Raw genomic sequence first — 24,584 nt, 5'->3', positions numbered from 1 at the left:
GGTTGCATTACTGCCCTCAGACTCTGAGGACTCAGGCCAAGAAGACACTAGCATACCCCAACAACTCCCACATTGTCACAGTCTGAGATTGCTGAAAGAGGCCAGGCCCTTTTTAGAGACCAAGCCTCAGTCAATATGGAGGTGGGACCAACCCACCTAAAGGCCTCTGCATTTCTATTTAAGTCTCAGTCTTCCTCCGCTCCTTGCTGTAGCAATGCATGGACAACTCTAACTTCCAGGCCCACTCAGAGCTGTCCATGGTACTGATCTCTTTTTGTTTTCCTTCCTAAGAAACCTAACCTGGTCCCTGCTCAAGAACTGATTGATAGCAGTTTCCTGCTCCCCAAGCTACATCACAGAGAATCGTCAGAACCCATGGCCTGAAATGGTACACACAGTCTCACACACATACACACAGAGATGCTGCCAGTGCCCAAGGAGCCATTCACTGAGGAGTTCAGTGTACTGACCCAGCACCTTAAGGAACAGCGCCATAAGGCCCTGGCTGAGTCCCAAGCCATCTCCACCCCCTTTTCCCGATCTTGGAAGGTGAGGGAGGAGTAAAGCAGACTTAGTTAGTTCCTCAAGGCACCAGCTGAGTTGGAGAGTGGCTTTTCCTGCACTCACTGTCCTGACTGGGACAGCAAGCAGTGGGTGAAGCGGACTCAGCTGGTGCTTCAATGTGCTAGCTGAGTCCCAAGGGGAAGATGAGGGAGGAGGAAGTAAAATGAACTTGGAGAACATCCAAAATTATCCAATGGAATAGAGAGATGAAGTCTCAGGATGTTGAAGAAATATATGTGGTTTTATTCCAAGAATTAGCCCTGCGCGTTTCAGCCCTGAATGTGGGCCTTCCTCAGGGGTCAGCTTTAATAAGTAGGGTTGCCTGCAGAGATCTCCGAAACATATAGTCGCCAAGGTGAATCCTGTGACTGCTGGCAAAACCAGCCAGAATCTCTGCAGGCTTCTTGTTCTCTGATCCAGCAGGGCTCTTCTTATGTCCTTATTTATTTATTTTATTTTATTTATTACATCTTTATACCACCCAATAGTCAAAGCTCTCTTATAATACACTTAGCAGAAAACGTCATGTTACAAGTATGGTGATGGGCACAAGCTTAGATAGCTTTAAAAAAGGGGGTAGGAGTTAGACAGACTCATAGAACCATGAAAGCTAAATGGAACATCCATGTTCAGAGGCAGTGTACTTCCAAGTACCAGTTGCTGTGGAACAATTGATGGAGGAGGACTATTATTGCCTCCATGTCTTGCTTGTGGAGGCATCAGGATGGCCACTGTGTGGAGGAAGATGCTGGACTACATGGACTTTTGGTCCAGCAAGGCTGTCCTTATGTTCCTCCTTAGGTATAGTTTTTAGACACAGCAATGCTGATTCTGTTAGCAATCATTTGACTAGAAAGCTCATAGCCCATTTAGCTGAGTTCACCTTCGCTGTTAAGAGAGCACACTGGTAAAATGTTGTTTTAAAGAAATGGGACCTTTGCAAAGGAAGGCATGCTTTCAAAGAATGCGACGAAGAGCTTTAGCAAAGGCCTCTTTCCCCAAATCAATCTTCAAATTGAAACAGTAATTGTTTAAGGGAACAAATGCATTCAGCACCATGGACAGTTTCATCCCTGCAATCCCAGGCACCAGGCCTTGAACTCAAATGCAAAAGCAAGGAAAACCCTGTGGGGGAGTAAAAAGAAAAGGCAAAGGCAAAGGTAGAACCAGGCAATCTTCAAAACGGAATATTTACAAAAGTTTATTTACAGATGTCGTTTGAGTTCAAGAGTAAAAAGCCAAAGGCAAAGGTAGAACCAGGCAATCTTCAAAACGGAATATTTACAAAAGTTTATTTAATAAACTTTTGTAAATATTCCGTTTTGAAGATTGCCTGGTTCTACCTTTACCTTTGGCTTTTCTTTTTACTCTTGAACTCAAATGACATCTTCTTGTCTATTCTTTACAGGATTAGCAGTTAGTTAGGTTAGAGCTCCCATGATCATTCCCAAGTCGTGTTCATTAGGTTGTGTTTAACATATGCAGGCCAATCTGGCAAATAGCGACCCGCAGGAATGAGAAAAGAGAAAGAAAACCAAGAGGAGTAGGAAAGAAGAAGAGAGTAGGTAGCGAGGTGAGATGCTTGCAGCCAGAAGCTGCAGAAGTGAGGAATACGGAAGCTCACACATTGGCAACCGATTCTTTGGGTGCAGGTCTCCAGTTCATTTTAAACCAATGTCTCCCACAGATGTAATAGAACGTGGTTTATCTCCAGGCAACTGCCAATGTCTTCCAAGATAAGCTGTGAACCTTCCCTAAATTCTGGCTCAATGGCTCCGCTCCAGCAGCCACAAAAAACTATAGACAAGGGTACTGGATGCTGGGTGGGGTGGGGTGGAAAGGGTGAATTTGCTCCTAAGAGAGGGACCAACAACTGCTTGGGAGGGAAAGAAAAGGTCCCTGGAATGGAGACTGGGCGCTCCAGAAACAAAGCCGTGGATAGTAAACATGGGTAAAAAAGAGGCAAGGGAAAGAGCAGAGGTGAGGAAACGGAGGAAGCCCATGTCAGCCTGCAGGGAACACAAAGGCTCTGGACCAATGAAGCAGATGGCGTTGCGTACGGTCCATGATCTCTCAAGAAACCAGAGAACTACTTCTAAATGTGGAAGAAACCACATTAAAAGTGACATATGTGCCAAGGAACATTTTCCCAGGACCAGAGGTAAAGGGTGGGGGAGAGAAGAACAACCATACTATGGAGAGGAAGAGATGCAAGCATATTGGATCTATGTGTAGCTTCCCTTGCACAGCAGCGGAAAAAGTCTCCAGATGAAACTGTCACGTATAATCAATATTGCTTAGCAAGCAGGAATCTGCTTATTTCAAAAGCTACTAAGTATATGAGATCAATGTAAGCAGCATCCCAGATCCATGTCTTCTAGGTCATAAGTATACAAATTCATCCCAGCACAGAGTCTTTCACTGGCTCTTCAGCAGTGTCGTTGTAGTTTAGTGAGAGTTGACATAAGCACCTCTACAGTGGCGGCCAGGATTAGAGCTCTCTGTGTATTAGACGAAAGTTGATAATAGCTCTAACTGTATGATTTCATGTTTGATTCTTGTTTTTTCATGGATCTATGGATCGCAATAAAGAAGTATGGTACATAAACACCTGGGCTTAGCGAGTTCTAAGGGAGAGATGGAGAATCTCAAGACCTGGATCTCAATTCAGTCCTCCAGGATTCCCCACAATGACCCACTTTCACCCAGTTATTGATCACTTAGTAGTTCCCCCACTTTTGCACAGTTTTCCTCCCATTCTAAAAGGTTGAAATGTTTTTCATAAGATTGAATTACTGGCAGTAAAAGTTTTACGCTGAAGTATGCTACTATTTTGTGGGGTCCTTTGGGGCCCGCCCCCCCACTTTGCCTTCAGCCTTGCCTCCTTTGCCCACCAATGGAATGCAGTCCCTGAGAGCTTCTCCGAGATTGAAGTCAGCCCTTGGGCCAAAAATGGTTTAACGCCCTGGTATAAGACATTATTACTAGGGGCGCAATCTTAAATCACCTTAAGCAGTAGATTAATCAACTAAAGGTTCATTTGATTAATTGGTAGAAGTAAGTTTTAGTATGTGATAAAAATGTTAATTGGTGTGGCTGAAAGTTAAGGGCAGATTTGTGTGATTTTGGGGCTATTTTAGTTACAACCTGTTTGTAAAAAAGAGAATGTTAAAGATGCCCTTTTCTTCCAACACTTCCCTTGTCATGTGAAAAATGGCACCGATGTTGAGGCTTCGGCAATATGAAATATATATATATATATATATATATATATATATATATATATGCCATCAATTAAATCTCTTAAACGCCAGATGATTAATCAACTAAAGTTTTGATTGGTTCACCATCCAAACTTTAAGGATCATCCAGATGGGTTCTTACGATGGGGGTTAAAAGCATTGTTTCAGCATTTCACTCCACAGAACTCAAATGTGTTTGCACATGTTGGTTCAGGTTAGTCCACATGGATTGCATCACTTGGTGTAGGCTGGATGTTCCAAGATATATCCTTGGGATAGTTCCCACACTTTTACTGATAAACTGCAATTTTGAGCCAGCAGTATAGGAAGCCATCGTTTGAATAAGACCTTTAGAGATCACCTGCCTTCCTGTGCATCTTCATGGGAACTGAGACTTGAGGCTGTAGTGTTTAGAGAGGAAATGAATTGGGGCGTATAAAAATCTCACTCAAATTCTCAAGCATAGAATTGGCAGATAAATACTGTTTAGGTAAAACATCTCAATTGTAGTTTCATATTTGCAAATGTGACGAACAATGTTTCTAAAAAATATTCATCTTCTGGCTTTAAATGAACAACGTGTTTACATATTCCTAAAATTTCAATAGATGAATAGATTTTTGCCCATGAAAGTTTTAGGGCAAATGGAGATATGGAGGTGGAGAGAACAAACATTTAATCACCCACCCCCTTACTTAGTTTCTCACATGTTGTTCATCACCAGTTTGCAGCTGCCGGTTCCTCTGATCTGTTCCTTAGGTACCGTTTTTGTTTTATAAACGGGATTCATCCTGAACTGATCCCAGCAAGTTAGGGATCATGTAAGTGACACAATTGTGTCATGTCACACAGTCAATCAGATTTGGCTATAGCCTTATTTGGGCATTGGAAAACCCACTTCCCTTTACATGCAAGCAAGGAGTGGAACAGCACTGCATAGAGCTGCTCCTTACATCACACACATGATGTAATTCCCTCCCTCCTGCCCCCGGGCATTTGCATCTGCAGATGGGAGGTTTTCATAAAATCTCTTCTTCCCTATAAACACACCCACCCACCAACCCACCCACCTATGAGGATACTGAGGGAAAAGCCTTGTTTCTCTTCATTGTGTGGCAACTTAAACTTTAATAAAGAAAAGCTACCACATTGTGAAACAAAGGTTAACTTTCAATATTTTCTTTGTTCCAGTAAATTTCTTGGCAGGTGTTACTTCTGACCTAGTGTGTGTCCTATCTACACAATGAGGGCAGGAGGAATGAGTAAGCACAAGCTATTGTAACCCAGAATGACTTGTTCTCTAGTCTCAAGCAATCTGGACTTTAATTAAGATGTATTTAAGAGTTCTCCACTATGAATGGGTTTCTTAATTATTGATATTGTGGCAAGCAATCTATATATGACTCTCAGTTTAAGAAATTATTTTCAAAGTGTGGATAGTGTAGCCACAAAATATCATCTACTGCGAGAGGATGCAGCATTTATTCTGACTAGTTTTTTTTATATATTCATTTTCTGTACAGCACCTAGAACACTGCTGATGCTAAAACAAACTGTTGCCGTTTAACCTAAAAGGCGTTGTGATTACAAATGTTAGGGGCAGTCCAGTGATTGCATTCAAGAGCTCAACGTACTATATGAATTTGTAACATGTTGGTCCAGTTTGCCAACAGATTTGTATAAAATATCTATTCCATTCATCTATAATTTCAAAACACACATAATACTCTTTGACTGCAATCCTATGCCCGCCTTACTCAAACATAAGCCCTATTAAACTCAGCGAGGCTTACTTTTGAGGAGACGTATCAGATTGTAATGCTAATAAACTAAAACAAAGAGACTTGTCCTGAAGTTCCAAATATAATGATTGTAATGAGGCATGACCCACATGTTACTGATTCATAAGATTTCCCAACCTGCAAAAAAGTCACACATCTTCAAACAAAATAGCATTTTAATTGGCAGTCACAGGGATTGGCAAGAATCATAGAATCATAGAATAGCAGAGTTGGAAGGGGTCTACAAGGCCATCTAGTCCAACCCCCTGCTCAATGCAGGAATCCACTCTAAAGCATCCCTGACAGATGGTTGTCCAGCTGCCTCTTGAAGGCCTCTAGTGTGGGAGAGCCCACAACCTCCCTAGGTAACTGATCCCACCGTCGCACTGCTCTAACAGTCATGAAGTTTTTCCTGATGTCCAGCCGGAATCTGGCTTCCTTTAACTTGAGCCCGTTATTCCGTGTCCTGCACTCTGGGAGGATCGAGAAGAGATCCTGGCCCTCCTCTGTGTGACAACCTTTTAAGTATTTGAAGATAGGTATTAAAATACCTATCTTCAGGTACTTAAAAGGTACTTAAGGTACTTAAAAGGTATTAAAATACCTATCTTCAGGTACTTAAAAGGTACTTAAGGTACTTAAAAGGTACTTAAAATACCTTTTAAGTATTTGAATATAGATAGGCAATACTATAGGTCTCAAGTGCTGTGACTGAGGGTACTCAAGATCCAAAATACAACTGCGGGAAAATTATCTTGGAATAGCAGTGCCTTGAAAAATGATGCTGCCGGTAGTTCCGTATTTGCACAAAAGTTTGAAACAGAGCTCAATCTGCACACACTTAAAGTGCCAGGCACTTTCAAGGGGGGGCAGGGATGTCCATGCCAATAGTAGCCAAAATATGTAGAGAAGAATAAGGAAGAATATGCTTTGGGTCACCCCACATTAAGCCTGCCTAACTGCAGGAGAATATCCTCTACCAGATAATATTGAATTAAGTACAGCCCAACACTTTCTTAAGGGCACTAGGCACTGTCAAGCAGATGCCCCCATGCCAACAAGAGCCAAAATACATTGAAATGAATAAGGAACTGGGGCTGTGCATCCCCACAGTAAGCTTTGGGCCACTCCAAACCATGCACTCAAATGTACAGAACAGTGTTCCTTATAAGATGGCATTGAATCACAATGTTTCATTTGGGCACAGGACCCTGTCAAGCGTCACACTCCCGTGCCAATAATACCCAACACATTTATAAAAGAATAAGGAGCCGGTAGTGTGCCACACCCCCCCCCCCCCACAATAAGCTTCGGACAGCTCCAAATCATGCGCCCACACCTCCAGGATAGTCTGCTGCATGCGATGGATTGTATTCTAACCTCATGCTTCATTTTGGCCAGGGGTGTTGCTAGGACTGAACTTGGGGGGCAAAGCCCAGGGGCTCCCAAGCAATTGCCCAGAGCGCAGCAGCTGATAAGGGCATCAGGGAAGCTGAAGCAAACTCCATTTGATACCTGTAGTCATGATAGAGTTAAGTGAGTTTAAAATGTGAAATCGCATGCGCTCGGAGGGCGTTGTGCTTTTAATAATAATAATAATAATAATAATAATAATAATGGTTTGTAGTTGTTGTAACATATCAGGAATGCAGATTCCCTTTTCAAGCATGGGATGGTGATTGGAAGGGGAAAGAAAACAGTTTGTGTGCGTCGGAACTAAAATCATACACATGCCCATTTAAAGGGGATCCTCCCTCATAAGCCCATTAATTTCAGGGTCTAAAATGGCAGAGCTGCATCCCTCCTGCCATGTCGAAACGGGGCTGTGCACCTCGCAGTAAGCTTTGGCCCATCCAAAACCATGCGCCTGCACATCCAGGAGAGTGAGATCTCTGGGAGGGCATTGAATCACATCCAACCCAGTGCTTTGGACACAGGGTACCATCCAACGGGATGCCCCCAGGCCAATAACAGCATGTGTCAAGGCTCAGTGTTGGCATGGAAAACAACGTCCAGTGTTGAAACTTTGGTGTCCAAATGAAGCTGTGCTCACACATCATTTTAAGCACATACATGTGCACACACACACACACACACTCACCCGTGCATGCATATGCAATGCATTGCCCCTTCCTAGCAACTCTTAAATCTCCCCATATTTTCCTGCCAGTGCCAAGGGCAATGTCTCCTTCCCTTCCTCTGCCAAACTCCATACACCCTAGTGCTACAGCATGTGCATTCACCTCTTGCACACCCACACCCCAACCCACCAATAGCAACTGCTCCCCTGAGCTGCACTTTCCGACAGACTACTTTCCCTGAGTAGGCGAAAGGACATAGCAATCAGCAGGAGCACACGGTGTCCTGGGGTATAAATAGCTCCAGCCGTGAGTTGCAACAATAGCTGTGCCACCTGTGCTGGGAACAAGTTTCCTATATTTGGGAGGGGAGTCAGTGCAGTTTCTCCCCCCCCCCTTCCTTGCACATGCATCCCCCTGGAGGGGTGTATATAGCCTTGTGGGTGCGTGGCTCCTGTGCAGAAGGAAAGCGCTGCCTTTTCCTTCCAAGGGTGCTACGTTCTGCATTATGTGCTACCTCCGCTCTCAGAGGTGGTAAGCCTATGTGTACCAGTTGCTGGGGAACATGGGTGGGAAGGTGCTGTTACACTCTTGTCCTGCTTGTGGTTCCCGGTTGACAGCTGGTTGACCGCTGTGTGAACAGAGCGCTGCACTAGAGCAGCCTTCCTCAACCTGGGGCGCTCCAGATGTGTTGGACTGCATCTCCCAGAATGCCCCAGCCAGCTGGCTGGGGCATTCTGGGAGTTGTAGTCCAACACATCTGGAGTGCCCCAGGTTGAGGAAGGCTGCACTAGAGGGACCCTTGGCCTGATCCAACAGGGCTCTTCCTATGCTCTTAGGTTCTTATGATGCTAAGCATACTGTAGCAAACAGATCAGAGCCCTTGTAGTACAGCAATTTGTGATGGGTATCTGTCAGTTCTGGCAGGGCAAAGAGTGTCTGGCGGGGGGGTGGGGGTGTCAGTATTTATTTTATTATTGCATTTGTTTGTTGTTGTTTGTGGCCTGCTCTGCCTGGGACTGCAACAAAGGATTGTCAAGCCCATGGCAAGCAGGCCACCGCAGATGGGCCCGTGGCCAGTGTTTGGCTTGCACCCTCACCCCTTTGCTCCCTTACCCTCTGTGCTGAACCAGATGACTCCGTGAGGATCCCAGCAATCAGCTGCTCTATAAATACCTTTAAAAAAACCCATTGCTAATAGTGAGTAACAACAGCAGGCAAATTACAGAGCAAGACTCAGCTCTCTCGTCGGCACCAACTCAAGCAGATCTAACGGATGCACGCAGAGCCTGAAAGCTGCTGTCACCCTGCGTATAATTAGAGGGTAGTGAGGAGCTGGGGAGTGCAGTTTAAACAGGCAAGAGAATGCGGGGGCTCCTGCCTGCCACTGCAACCCCCCCCCCCCGGGTCTTAATTGCTTTTTAATTTCAAAGAGCTGCATCGTGGCTCCAAATGATGTACAACAGAGCAGTGGGGAGGAGGGCCCTCAAGCCTGCCTTAGCAGGGTGTTCCGTAAAGCAAGGCTTCTTTGCTGGGGTGGGGGTGGGTGGGGGTTGTTTGCAGAGGAGCCTGTCCTGCAATCAGCATGCATGCCCGGAAAAAGAGGGGGGGAGAAAGAGAGGCCTTGAAAAGTGCAGCTGCAGCAGGACTGCTGCTATCAAGGCTAGTTAATTCTGTGGTGGAGAGGGAGAGAGACCTCATTTCACCTTAATAAGAGACTCATCCCTTAGGTTGACGCCGTTTCTGTGTAAGAGCTGTGAGCATTTCGTAATCTAGTGCAAGCACAGAAAGAATGCACAATAGTATTTGGCGCAGAAATTTCCCAGGAATTTCTTTCTTTCTTTCTTTCTTTCTTTCTTTCTTTCTTTGTTTATTTCTCAGCTCTTATGGCAGTGAAGGAAAGTTTTGAAAAGCATGTGGTTAATACCTGTTGAAACCTCTGATGCAGGAGGGGAGCCGGAGCTGAATTTCCATTGGTTAGGAGGTGGAGCTTTGATGGTCCTGGCCTCCTTCCCCTGGCTATCAGAAGGGGAACAAGCAGTTCTTGCAATCAAGCAAATCCAAGCAGTTGTGCGGAAGCCTTTAATCAGTATATTTCACACAGGTTGCAGAATACAGCTTTTGTTTTGGCAGAGGATTTGGGCTTGCCTTGTCACTGAATGTCTGGGGTGGGTGTGTGTGGTTGTGTTTAGGCACTTGTAACCCCTGGCTATGTGTGTGCTGAAGCAACCTGTGTCTTTGGTGTTGCACCCTTTTGTGCCAAGGATCCATTCTGCTGGGTATTGAGATCTAGCCATATTTGGTTTGGGAAGAACGGACATCTATTTAGAGAATTTTCTCATCTGGTGCTGTGATTACTGTTGCAGCCGTAAGCATGTAGGCAATTATAGGTAGCTGCCTAGGGCAATCTTTTGCAAAGTTAACATTGAACTGTTGCAGCGGAAGGAAGGAATGCCCTTTTTCTACCCAGTGCTGCTCTGATTCAAAGCAAGCAAGGAAGGGCTGGGCTGGGCTGGGCTGCTCATCCTATTTAGAAGGGTCTCCTGACTCTCTGTGTAGCATTTGGTTGGAGGGGGGCTGGAGAGGTTGCCCTGGCAAGAATGGGGCAGGAAAGTCCATTTGCACCAATTGATCCAGCATAAATCTGGATCCAACCCAAGATATATAACAGTTTGCTAAAGAGTCTCTCTACCCTTTTAAAAATCTGTCTGGTGTCACACTATAAAACTATGTGCTGAGTGAGAAAAAGAATGCAAAGAGAAGTATTCAAGGTAAATGACTGCTTTGCATAGTTGTGGCCACAATTCAGCCTTTGTTTTCTTTTGCATGCGTTGACCCGGGCCAGTGCATGCAAAGCAGGAGTCCCCAGGGCCAGAGATGAGGAGGACTGTGTTTGTCGTTCCCGTAGAGAGTGCTTGACTTCTGTGGCTATGTTATCTGACAAAAAGAGTGGATCCAGCAGGAATTCTGCGCAAACTGTCAAAGCTTCGTGCAGGAGTCAGATTTCTGTGACAGCTTCCAAATGCCCAGAACATTTTTGTGAGTTGCAAAATTGCTGAACTTGCAGGGCCTCAAACGGGCTATTTTTGGCTGGCTGCTTTTTCTTGCTCTCCCTATAGCTGATTTTTTAAAAAAGGTGTGTGTGCTTTACCTTGAATGTGCTGGATGACATCTGTACCTGATGATGAACTAATGGGAAATCTCCTCTTGAGATTGCCCCCTGGTGGGGCTGCCATTCTGAAGTAGAGACTGCAAAGTGCAAACTGTAGGAATAAGCAAGTTTCGAGTGGGTCCTTTTTGAGCTTAATTTCAACGTGGAGGCGCTTTAACAGCAGCAGAAACACAGAGATAGTGAAATAATACCTTCTGCTGAATTGCCAGGCCCGTGGAATACAGTGCGCTGTCTTTTGAGGTATTCTGAACAAACTTTTGCTGCGTGCGCCAGACAACTGTCAGTCAGGATTAAAGAAAAGAGTGGGTCCCTCAGGTCTTTACCTGGGAGCAGGTGTGTCTTGCCCAGGAGCCTGTTGGGCAGTCGTGAATTTACATATAGAAAGGAGAGTACTTGGATGTCCCATCTTGGATGTCCCAATCCCTGTCCTCTAATTGCAGGTGGTTCATGAGAGAGAGGCAAATGCATTCCGGATAGGCTCAGTGGGGCGGTGACCTCCAGCCAGCCTGTGTGTGCCAAGGAAAACGGCAACCCTACAAGCTAATACATGGCCGGGGAGCATCGGTGAACCGACCATGATGGAAATGAAGCACTAGATATATTTCTGTGCTTCTAGTAGTTAATGCAAGCATGGTGTGCAGTGGATAGAAGCTCGGGTTCAAATGCACATCTATAAAGCTGCTGAGTAGCCCCGAATGAGCCACTGTTTTTTAGTCAGCCTCATTGCAGGGTTGGTGTTGGGATTTGATGGCTTTTGGCCCAATGTAAATCATTGACCCTCTTCAGACAGCCTGCTAAGCCACAATGGTTAAGCATTTTGAGCTAAATATTATGGCCTAGAGTGTCATGTGAACCATGATTTAGCGTGTCGTGTGAACCATTCTGTGCTCGCTAACCGTTTGCTGCAAAAGGGTTAGCGACCTAAGTATGGCTTAGCATGTCATCTGAAAAGGCCCATTCTGAGCGCCTTTGAGTAGAGTTGGGGAAGCTGGGTCCTCTAGATGTCATTGGACTACAACTCCCTGACCATTGGCTATGCTGGCTGGGGCTGATAGGGGTTGCAATCCAACAGCATCTGGAGGGCCCCGGATTCCCCATTCTTGCCTTAGACGAAGGGCAGGATACAAAACAATCAGGCTGGAGTCACAAGACCTCGTTGGAGAGTATGTGAGGTTGAAAGTGGTCTGCCCACTGCTGTCTTTAGAGAGTAGTACTGGCAAATTCCAGTTCAAATTAAGCCCCAGATCAAGCCCGTTGTTTGAATTTCCATTCTTTGGGTCTATTTTGATTGAGATCTGGGCCTAATCTACACCAAGCAGGATATTGCACTTTGGAAGTGGTATGAAAGGGGGATATAAAAGGCAGGAACCACACTACTGCTTTATAGCAGTATTAAAGTGCACTGACAACTGTTGGGGCCCAGTAACACATACCATATACCGTTTTCATAGTGCTATATCCTGCTTGGTGTGGCTCCTGCCTTTTATATACCGCTTTTATTTTATTTATTTATTTATTTATTTATTTATTACATTTTTATACCGACCAATAGCCGAAGCTCTCTGGGCGGTTCACAAAAAATATACCGCTTTTATACCACTTTCGTAGTGCAATATCCTGCTTGGTGTAGATTAGGCCCTGGTCTCTCTTTTGAGGGATTTTCTGTACCTGATGGTATCCTCATTTAAAAATAATCTGTCTGTCTCGAGGCGAAAAAAAGAGTTGTTTTCTTAAGGGCATTCTAGCATACATTCTACAATTGCCTAAGCCTGTGGAAGTAGTGAGGGTCAACCATACGAAGGAATGGGACAGTTGTATAATGATAGGAATCAAGAGCTCAGGTATTCCTAATTCTAAAACCAAATGTAGGTGATGGAAAATGAGTGGATGAAAGGAAACAACAGAACCAGACCCTGTGGTGTGAAGCACAAGACACCTTCTCATGACTGTGACACACTTTACCTAGCAATCGTGTCTGCTAGCAGCTGCCTTGGCTGCCCACTGGTTTTCTGGGGCAAGCACATGAGGTATGAAAGGGCAAAGACCTCTCCAAAGACTTATGCGTGGACTATGAATTGTAAATGTGGTTGGATTCTAGAAGTGGACTTAAGATTTGCCTTGAGGGATCATGTAGAAAGGCTCTGTGTTGCCAGAAATATGACATAAAGCTAGTCCAATGAAACTGGTACAAAGATCAAGTGGATGTTTTCTATTGGACTCTTCCATTTTAAGCTCTGATGTTTTTGTTGGTTTTAAATTGCTTTGTGTATTCCATTGGTTTTATGGCAATCATCTGTAAATCATCTTGTGGGGAAAAAATCCAAAGAGGCAAGATATAAATCTGTAAATAAGTCAGGAGAAATACATTAATGAACCTTTAGATATTGAAACCAGAGTCTATATATCATTCTAACTGCCTGGGCTCCTCAATTAGTAAACAAATTCATCCAGCCCTGACTTCTCTATTAGTACTCGGTGCAGTTTTATAAAGCATTCAGCATTGTCCATTGTTAGAGACAGGACAATACATGGACCAAAGGTTTAATGCAATAGATTTTAAAAAATACAAAATTCCTGATTCTTATTGGCTCCCTCTGAATTCAGATATGGATATTGTGTTTCAAATATTGCCTTTGAAATACCAAAGGCTCTGCCGCAGGTGAGTGTCTGGCTGAGTTTGCACCACAGAGAAGTATCTGCTGATGTAATAATGTTGTTGAAAAGGATCCAGCTTGTTTCCTACTGGTTCTTGTTTTGTCCTTTCCAGCCATTCAGATATCAGGATTCTATATTCTGGTTTAGCATGTTCCATATCAATTGCACTAGTCTGTCTGTTCCAGTGGTAAAGAGGATGCTAAAGTGGTGACATTTTGTGGGAACAGGCTTGGCGTTTTGAATTTGGATATTCCAACTGGAACGGTTTCCAAACCAGGAACAGCCACTTAATCTATAAGCCGCCTGAAGCAGTGGGAATGCGGTCACTAAAGGAGAATCACTCTTGGGGGATATCTATACTACAAAAACCTATACAAGTTTAACAATCAGGACTATTTCCTCCCCCCTCCGTCCAGGAATCCTGGGGATTGTAATTTGGTGAGGATGCTGAGAATTCCTGATTAGAGATCCTTAACAGACATGCCCCTCACAGAACTACAGTTCCCAGAGTTCCCTGAGGACAGGGGATAACTGGCTTAGGTCTGTAGAGCAGATGCACTGTAGTCGTCGTCTTCTTCTTCTTCTTCCTGCAGCTCATTCCCGCAGGAGATCCTACCCTCTTCAGCTCCACATGTGTATTCCTGGAAACAGCACTGTGTCACTGCTAGTTACATGATGGCTGTATTTTCTCCCTGGTGGTTCATTGCCTTGGTGCCCACACACCATCTCCTTGGAGGTTTCAGAGCATGTCTTCCCTACAGGCTCAGGAACCAGCCCTCCCTTTGGTGTAGAGTCAAGAAGGGGTAGAAAGAGCCCAGTTTTCGACAGATTCAAACAACAGCTGTGACGACGACAACAATGGAACTGTTCTCCTATAGGAGAAAGAGAGCCCATAGGAGGGAGTAGGTTGGAGCAAGGAGCTTTAGAGAGAAATCCTGGCATTGCAAAATGAAAGACCTTTGCCTCGAGTGTGGGTGTGGGGATGTCTTTAAAGGCAGTGTCACACATCATATAGCCCTTTGGAACTATCTATTGTACTTTTAAACCGCACAGTAACCCGATGGGTTATTGACAATGTACAATGCATAAAAAACATAAAAGGCAAACAATAAAACAATAAACAACAGCACACATAATAAAGCCAAGGTAAAATCAGCAGCAAAGAGTAAAAACTACACACACACACACCCCAGCAGCAATAAAAGTGCATTGATCTAAAAGCACTAAACAGTTATTGATATGCCTGGGGGGATAAAACGGTCTTAGCCTGGTGATGAAAAGACCATAATGAAGGCACCAGGCAAGCCTCTGCAGAAGGGGAATTCACAGACAAGGTGCCAACACTGAAAAGGCCTTCTCTCTTGTAGCCATCTGCTTTGCTTCATTTGACAGGGGCAACTGGAGGAGGGCCTTGGATGATAACCTTAGTGTCCAGGTGGAGACCCTCCTTCAGGTAACCTGGCCTCAAACCATCTAGGGTTCTGGTGAATTCCACTTTGAGCCTGGGAGAGGCTCATGTCTGTTGAGGTTTGATCTTCCTGGACTGTTTAGCCTACTATATCAGAGACCAGCCTTCTCCCAAGCTAGTGCCCTCCAAATATGTTGGACTACAACTCCCATTAGCCACAGCCAGCTGTTTTTCCTTTCAAACCCAACTCCATCTATCTAATAACCCAACTCCATCCATCTAATAGGGACGGGCCATAGCTCAGATTCCATGCTCTGCATGCAGAAGGCCCCAGTTTCCATCCCTGGCATCTCCACGTAGGACTAGGAAAGAATCCTGTCTCAAACCCTCGAGAACTATTGCTGCCAGTCAGTGTAAACAATGCTGGACTAGATAGACCAAGGATCAGAACTCGGTATAAGTGCATAAGGTAGCTTCCTATGTTCTTCATAAGCTTCTTTTCCCCTGGGATGTGAAAATATATAGTGAGCCAACCTTCCCCTCCTCCTGATGGCTCACCTCTGGTCGCTCCTTTTCATTGATAAAAAGGATTGGTGAATCCCATTGATTTCTGTGTAATGTGCAGTCTGGATCTTTGACACAGAGAAAAAAGCCTGGAGGCTTCTGATTTTATGAATGCTGAATCAACACAACTGCGTGATTAATCACCTTCCTCTAGAAACATTCAGTGGGCATGTACCTTGCTGTATTAGTGGGCTTTGCTTGCTCTGTCAATTTTGACTGTTAGCAAATTTAATCAACTTTGTCGCTTTTACCTGGAGACTGTAATTTGTCGACTTTTGTAAGTAACGTGCTAGAGCTACACACCTTCCTTGAACTATGGCTTCCTGGCTTATTTGAAGATTGATTATTAGAAAATGTTAAGTAAAAATGATGTGGAGCAGGGGGCAGAAACTGAAGAGTTTGCCATAGGTTTAGGCATAAATGGGGTGATGGTGGTTGTAAAATGATCTTGCCACATTTTCCCGGTGTTTGTAAACTAGGACGACCACATGGAAAGGGGGACAGGGCTCCTGTATCTTTTACAGTTGTATAGAAAAGGGCATTTCAGCAGGTGTCGTTTGTATGCAGGCAGCACCTGGTGAAATTCCCTCTTCATCACAACAGTTAAAGCTGCAGGAGCCCTGCCCTCTTTTGTATCTGGTCAAGAGGTCAGGGCTCTTGCAGTTTAACTGTTGTGATGAAGAGGGAATTTCACCATACATACAAACTGCCTTCATACAAATGACACCTGCTGAAATTCCAAGAGCCCTGTCCATGTGGCCACCCTATGTAAACTGCACCACAACCAGCCTCTCTTCCATTTTCCCCCTCCTGCTCTAACCACTAGATGACACTCTTCTGTCAGGTCCAGTAGAGCTTCGTCGCCAAACCCTTATTACCACCACTACACTTCTCTAGGACACATTTCCAGACATAGTAAGGAGAAAGAGAAATGCCACCCCGGCATCCGTCCCCCTCTCCCAGTTTGCGTCTGTTCCTATTCAAATCTATGCAAATGAATCAGGGCTGGGGGTGGGCTCTGGCTCTCTCCACTGGTGAGAAGTTGGGGGTTTGAGTCCAGATGCCACAGGCGATGACTAAACTCTGCATGGAACAAACAGGGTAAAAATAGCCAGAAACTGGAGATGTACCAGATGGTACCAACTCCTGGGAAGACGGTGGGGAAGGAACTAGGAATGCTGTTTTTCCCCCCTGCTTGGCATCTGGGGGATGGGACATGACGGAGCATTTTTACATCCCATCTCCACCCTACATTTATGGTTCCCCGTGTATCCTCTTCCTTCCAATGTCAGATTCTTTCATTCTTTCCCTATTCTGTACTGATGTCAGGGCTTTTACATTTGTGTTTCCAGCTCATAACACAAATCCCAGGGAACAACTCCACTTTTCTCCCTGCCCTTCCAATAGTACTTAAGAGTTCCTCCACTGATGCTGCTCTCTACAGCTGGGTTCACACAACACACTTACCCACCATGGGTTAGTGTGTTGTCTGACCATAGCGCTTTTTCTGCAGGGTGGGTTAATGTGTTTTCTGAACCCAGACTTTCTTCAAGGTGGCTTGTTAACCAGACAGTGTAGTTTATTTTTCTTGAGAACCTTGAGAATCTATGGCTTGCTGTTGGGTTGTTCAGGGTGGTTAACAAACCACATTGTGTGGTTAATGTGCAACCCTGTGGAAAACGTGCTGTGTTCAAATGACATGATAGCCCACCCAACGGAAAAAGTGCTGTGTTCAGAAAACACGCTGCATTTAGACAACGTGATAACCCATGGTTCAACAACAACCCGCACTGGATGGGTTAGTGTGTCATGTGAACCCAGCCGAGGTCTCAGTCAGCCATCATTTTATAGTAGTTTGAGTGCTTATGTGTCAAGCATACCCCTTTGTATGTTACCCTAAATCCCTGCTCACCTAACCTCATGGCACGTATGTAACTGTATCAGATGCAATCCTATGCATGTTTAGACAGTTAAAAAAAAAGTCCTATAACTCTCAGCATTTCCCCATGCTTTATGGCTGGCTGGGGAATGCTGGGAGTTGTAGGACTTTTTTTCCTTATCTAAACATGCATAGTATTCCTGGCTTGCTTACTTAGGGTGCTTCTAGCCTCAGGGCTCCTAGCCCCACAAATCAGTGGGCATTGTGCGGCTGTTCTGACTTTTTCACTTTATCAGATTATGAAGAGATGGAGGAAGTGGTAGGGAAATTTAGGAGGGTTACAGTTTGGGAGAGCCAGTGTGGTGTAGATGCTTGCATGTTAGAATGGGAGCCGGGAGACCCGGGTTCTAGTCGCCGCTCAGCCATGGAAGCCCACTGGGTGACTTTGGGCCAGTCACAGACTCTCGGACCAACCCACCTCACGGGGTTGTTGTTGTGAGGATAAAATGAAGAGGAGGAGGATTATGTACGCTGCCTTGGGTTCCTTGGAGGAAAAAAGGCAAGATATAAATGCAATAAATAAATTTAAAAAAATGGAAGACCATACGGCTTAGTGAATGATCTTTGCCAAATGCTTCTTAGTGGTGACAATTTCATTCATGCTTCTAAGTGAGAGTCATCACAAGTTTGGGTTGTCAAGAGATGGGAGACTGACTTACATACCAGCCCAAAGGCTAAGGCATAACGTCTTGCCCAAGGGGCCAATGAGCGATTACATAGCTTCGGTGGGTCTTGAACTCAGACCCTCTTCCCCAGCCACCAACGAGGTCCTTTTCTTTCTCTCTTGCAGACAGTAATTTTGTCCTGGGCAATGCCCAGGTGCGCGGGGCCTTCCCTGTGGTTTACTGTTCCGACGGCTTCTGTGAACTAACCGGCTTCTCCCGGGCTGAGGTCATGCAGCGTTGCTGCGCTTGCAGCTTCCTCTATGGGCCCGACACCAGCGAACTCGTCCGCACTCAGATCCGCAAGGCCCTCGATGAGCGCAAGGAATTTAAGGCTGAGCTCATTCTCTACAGGAAAAGCGGTGAGTCTCCGTCCCCCCACCTGCCGCCAAATGGGCTGCGGTAGCAAGGACCCCATGCTTCTAGGGGTGCGATGGGCCTTGTAAGGTGGGGTAAATGGCTGAAGTCTAGTACACTTCCTAAAACGGGGCGGGATGATTTAGGGCGGCCACTTACGCACTGCCCAAAAAAGGAGGAAACGTATCACTGAAAAAGAGCACAAAAGAGGACACCATTTGTGTGACGTTTGCACAGGCTGCCTTGTAGGCCTACAAATTTAGGAATCCATATAAATCACATAGACATACGATTTCACCATTGTCACAGGTGTCCTGTGTGCCTGCTCCGTCTTCCCTCCAGATGCTCGCTGCTGATGAGCAACTTTATGGCCCCTCCTTAGGGTTCTTTCTCTTTAAATTCGATTTGGAGAGGGCAGCCCTTCAAATAGAGGACTGCCCAATGTGAAAGGGGATGCCCTAGAGGAGTTGCCAGGCCAAAGCCTGGCTGGAAATTCCAGTAGGTATCAGGTCTTGGTCCTAAGAGGTGCACCGACAGCAGGGCTGGTGGCCAGGTGGAAAAGAGGGCAGGGCTCCTGCACCTTTCATAGTTATGTAGAAGATGGAATTTCAACAAGGGTAGCTAATTTCCCATCTCTCCTATATAGCCTGGCATCAGGGGTAGACGTTGTTGGGCATCTCCCAAGACCCACACCCCTGCAGGGGGCCCACTGGCCAAGCCTGGGGCTTCCTGGCCCATCTGCTCCTCCTCCCTACTGCCTCTGCCTGTTAACCTGTCCTCTCTGAGCAGGCAAGCAGTGACAGAACGGGGAGAGAGAGAGAGAGAGAGAGAGAGAGAGAGAGAGAGAAGCTTCCTCACTTGCCATGTGCTCTCCCGCTGGGCGGTGGCACAGATTGGGCCCAGAGGGAGCCTAATCCCTCATTATGCCTCTAAGGAAGAAGCAAAGAGGAGATGAACTCACTCAGGAAGGGGCCCACTGAAGGCATCTCGCTTCAGCACCCCCCAGAAGGCGAGTTGCCCCAGGGCCCCCCAAAACCTAGAGCTGGCATCCAGGAATCTCTCAGCTGAAACATGTGTATTGCCAGGCAGGAAGCAATTGGAAAGCACGAGGTTTTTGTTTTTTAATAACGCACGTACACACACACACACACACACACACACACACACACACGCCCCTTGCAATGGCCACCTTTTAAACCCTGCATGCTGAGACTCGCCTATGTCACACGTCATATTGTTAAGTGTACAGTAAGGGTGCTTTTAGTGTGACGTGTGAATGCAATAGAAATGTTACTGCAGGCATGTGGGTTATACATGACTCAGAAGCAACTGGGCACTGAAGGAAGACCAGGGGCGCTGTTAGAGGTAAGCAGGACCAGGCACCCTGGTAGCTGCAGGAAGGAAGGACTCACTGGATGCAGAGCTGAGCATGAGGCATGGATAGGCTGGACACAAGATCTAACGTCCCCTAAAAGAAGAGAGATCGAAAGAGCTTTATTAGCCATTGAAATATAGGAAACCATGTTATATTAACTGGGACAGACTATTTGCCCATCTATCCTATATCATCCACTCTTAGTAGTACTACTAAGTACTACCACCACCACTACTACTACTTAGTACTACTACTCAGACTATTTGCCCATCTGTCCTATATCGTCTACTCTAAGTACTACTACTACCACCACCACTACTACTTAGTAGTACTACTCAGACTATTTGCCCATCTATTCTATATTGTCTACTGGCTGTCATCTTTTCCATCCTAGATTTTGAGTGTAGTGAAAGGATAGAACAATATGAGTTATTTAATTTGTTATTTATTTTATTTTTACTGCCAGGGATGGGGAGAGGTACTTTGGGGATTTTCCACCTCAGCTGCCAAAATAGCTTGACTGGCATTGGATACTACGGACCTTGATTTGTTGGGGTGGGAACATTTGCTGTGCCACCTTAGGCAAAAAAAAATGTGGCCCTGCAAAGCATGGATTTTACCACTGAGCTCTTGTCCTAAAAGAAGGTTGTTTTCCTTGCTGGCATGTCTCTGGGAACGGGGCAAGGTGTATAGGGAGAGGCTGTAACTCAGTGACAGAGCACATGCTTTGCATGCTGAAGGTCACAGGTTCAATTCCCGACATCTCCAGGTTGCAGTGGGATGGGCACACTGAGCACACTGGGCACACTGAGAAAAACATCAAGGAGCCGCTGCCAGTCAGTGTCGACCACACTGGGGTAGATGGGATAGAAGGTCTGATTCAGTATAAAGCAAATTCCTATGTTTCCTATGTCGAGGTGGCCCCATTGTGGTGTAGCAATTTACAGGGACTGGCTGTGCTGGGAATGATGGAGAGGAAGGATGAGGTTCTACCAAGCCCTGGAGGCTCTCAGCCATCCAGGGTGGGCCCCTGTGCATCAGAGACAGGAGACAAATTTCTTTGACATTCATCCCTTGGTGAAGGGTTTACTGGATTTCTTTCCTTTCCTTGGATTCCTTAGTATTCCAAAGGGAGAATGGAGAATGGTAGGGCAGGGAACAGCATCCATGTCTTTATTATTTATTTAGGTATTGCAATTTTATCCGGCTTTTCAGACAGTTATTATCACCCAAAGCAGCTCACCTCTATAAAAGACAGAGTCAGGCCCTGCCGTTAGGCTTACAAATTAAAATGATGAGACACACAAGGGAAGAGAAGTGGAGGGAGAAAGGAAGAGGAGAGAGATCAGTTTTTCGAGGCCAAAACACAGTTGTGAGCTATCATTGGGCATTGAAATGCACTTCAGGCCAGGCTGGTCTTCCCTTGCTGGTGTTCTTCATTGAACAGCAATTGGTGGCTCTTATTCCTTTGGCCGATGGATGGAGCCAGAGCGTGTCCCCCCCCCTCCTTGCTCCTGCAGTTCCAGGGCAACTGTCAGTTGGAGTTGACTGGGTTTTTTGGGGTGGTGGGCAGAGAGGGGGAAGCAAGCTCCCCACAACTGCTCCTTTTCTGCCCAATGGATGGGCAGGTTGGTCTCCCAACATCATAATCTCACATGCTTCTTGGTTTTCTAGGTGTCCCCTTCTGGTGTCTCCTGGACGTGGTGCCTATCAAAAATGAAAAGGGAGAAGTGGCTCTTTTTCTGGTCTCCCACAAGGACATCACCGAGACCAAGAGCAGAGCATCTGCAGAAAACTGGAAGGAAGGAGGTGAGATTAGGCCAGGGCCGGGGAGAGGCGATTTGCCCCTGGGCTGCTGGGTCAGACAGGCCTACGAACTCTAATGAGATAGATTAGGAAAGGCCCTCCATCTCTTGGTGAGCCTGTCAAGAAATAACACTGAGAGACAGCGTGGTATGGTGGTCACAGTTTGGGGCTGGGACTCGGGTTCTAGTCCTCAGTTGGCCATGAAGCTCACCAGGTGACTTTGGGCCAGTCACGGATGCTCAGCCTAACCTCCCTCACTGGGTTGTTGTGAGGATAAAGTAGAGAGGAGGAGGAAGAGGACTATGTACATTGTCCTGGGTTCTTTGCAAGGGGGGAAAAGGCAGGATATAATAATAATAATAATAATAATAATAATAATAATAATAATAATAATAATAATACACAGAAAACCTTCAGAAACTGGGCCTACCAAAATACATCCATACCAACATCCAGAAAGCAGTCATACCTAAAACATGTTCAATAGTCAGGAAATTCCTGAATCAGTAAAAGACAGCCTGACTCGGCGAAAGTCATGTCTGTCTAGAAAAACTGCCACGAGCAAGAATAGAGAGATAATAATATGAAGGCCTATTCCCCTCCCGCCGCCCCAGCTATCAAAAGTACCCGACCATACCATTTTGAGTCCACAATTCTCAAAGCAAGAGGCAGACGTTTCTTGAACAGATGCTAAGGGAGGTGTGAATGAGGACACGTAAAACGGAGGCGCGCGAGAGAATATATAAAATTGTTTCACATGTCTGGTAGGACCCCACAGAAACGGAGCTGGTGAGTTATTTCCCCCCCACCTCCTGTGCAGAACAGCTGTAGAACAGGAAGATGTAGCTTCCTCCATCATCACTACCTCTCCATGCTAAGGAAAACAGCACCTTTTGAATTTCTGCATTTGTTACAAGCCCAGAAGCCCTGCTGCCAGAACTGAAAACAGCAACGCCGTTATTAGCAGTATCACCAAACTCCTCATCAAACTCCATGCAAACTCCCTGGCGAAAAGCAGACTCGTATTAAGTAGCTGTTCATGTGGTGGTGGTTTTTAGCCTTTTGACAATATGAAAATGATCTGAAACTTTCAGTTCCATTTGTTAAATGCACTTTACTATGCTGATGCTACCTGCAAGGGTGCATGTAATGTCACACTTCGTAAGGTGGTGCCATTTTGTGACGTTGCTGGTATTCCCTGCCCAAGTACTCCAGCAGCACTGCCGGGCATTCTCTGCCACCCAGTGGAGACTTCTGAAGTTCAGGAACTCACCATGACAACCACCACAGCAACGCCCCCCAGGATAACTCATAGCCACGCCCCCAGGGATAAACCAGTCACCTCCCCAGCATATATGTTTTTATACCCTGCATTTCTATTATTTAATACTCAAAGGAGCTAACCGTCTGATTTAAAACACCCTTGTAGATCACAGACATCAAAAACCCACAAGCCAGGAGGAGCTGTTAATTTTCCTGGCACTCCAGCCAATAATGTCACTGCTCCTACTCTGAAAAAAAGGTCCTGGAGCTACGCTTTCCCCCTCTTCCTCCAACTTCTCTGCCAAGAAAAGCAAAGTTTTGCATTTGTGAATAATTTTTGAACATTTTCATATTTTTGCACAGTTTATATTGCAGGGAAGGATGAGGGATTACACAGAGACTGGGATCCACGTCCCATGAGCAATAGGAATCCTGTTCGGCCCTCTGTCTGCAATTTCACTGAATGGGTCTACATACTTTCAAGCCTTCTTTCTCAGGACCGAACTAGACATGACATGAATGATGTGATTCGTTATGTGTGCCCTTAGAAACCACGGCTGTAGTGGCACCTGTTTCTTTTTGCTTATTCATCTGGATATGTAATTGGCTTTTTCCCCCACCCCATTTTCCTCTTCACAGGCAGTCTAACATGCAGTGCATACGCAGTGCAGTGCAGTGTGTCCTATGCTGTCCATTCTCTGTGCTGAATTTCACGGACAAGTGGACAACGACTTTGTCAACCATCATCTAGGAAGGAGTACAGAGAAAGTCACAAATGTGATGGCAGAATCCTGTAGAAGAACCATAATCACACGTTTCTGCCTAACATATGGGTGTAGATCAGGAATGATTTAATTAATATCACATCTAATTTGGCTATCAGCCATAAGGGCTAGAAACTTAAGGAGGCCTGCTGTGGCAGAGCGTGAAAAGCTTAAATCATAGAGGTTCAGGTGCAATCCATTTATGGAACATAGGAAGCTACCTTATACTGGCAGCTTCCTATGTTCCATATTTGCATCCAGCAATTAGCTCGGTATCGTCTGCTATAGTACACTGACTGATAGCAGTAGTTCTCCAGGGTTTCAGGCAGAGGTCTTCCCCAGCACTGCCTGGAAATGCCAGGTATCGAATCTGGGACCTTCTGCATGCCAAGCGAGTGCTCTACCATTGAGCTATGGTCGATGGTACAAAAATATTTAGTTTTGCATGTGGGTCCACTAACTTGCTCTGCTCTCTGAATTGTGCCCTTGGGTTTATGCTGCGGCTGGAGGTGTGTTCTTCTTTCTCCCACATTTGGAGATGTATATCCAAATTACGTTTTCTTGAGCAGCGATGCCACGCAGAGGACAGAATTACAGCCAATTAGTTCTGCTAGCTAGCAGATCTGCTCTGTTAGATGGAATTGCTGACAACCCTTTGTGTGTGCAAAATGACTGTTGTTGCCTGTACACTGTCAGAGCTAATGGGCTGTGAGGGGTGCACAGGAGGACGGCACAGACAGGAGGACAGGCAGCAAGGCACACAAATGCATGGACTTTGGGAGCCGGAAAGAAATGTCACATGCATTCAAAATCTGGCAACTTTGAGCAAGAACTTTCCTCCCCGAATGTGTTTCGATGATTGTAAGAATGCTGGTGCATCTATCAAATGATGCAAAAAAAACAACCACCTTGCAACAGTGACTCTTAACTAGTCTGCAATTCTATACTCACATA

At 45.6% G+C, this 24,584-nt stretch overlaps 1 protein-coding gene across 1 annotated transcript in view; it reads left to right on the top strand.

Annotated features, from left to right (window-relative positions):
• KCNH3 (potassium voltage-gated channel subfamily H member 3) overlaps window positions 1–24,584 on the top strand; it is a 58,048-nt gene that overhangs the window by 16,963 nt on the left and 16,501 nt on the right. Inside the window, exons 2-3 of the mRNA XM_063123169.1 lie at window positions 18,194–18,427; window positions 21,472–21,606. Coding sequence (XP_062979239.1) covers window positions 18,194–18,427; window positions 21,472–21,606 — 369 coding nt within the window. The remainder of the gene's footprint in view (window positions 1–18,193; window positions 18,428–21,471; window positions 21,607–24,584) is intronic.

Source organism: Elgaria multicarinata, chromosome 3 (genome assembly GCF_023053635.1).
Source record: "Elgaria multicarinata webbii isolate HBS135686 ecotype San Diego chromosome 3, rElgMul1.1.pri, whole genome shotgun sequence".
NCBI lineage: Eukaryota > Metazoa > Chordata > Lepidosauria > Squamata > Anguidae > Elgaria > Elgaria multicarinata.
This window is presented reverse-complemented; position numbering and strand designations above follow the sequence as displayed.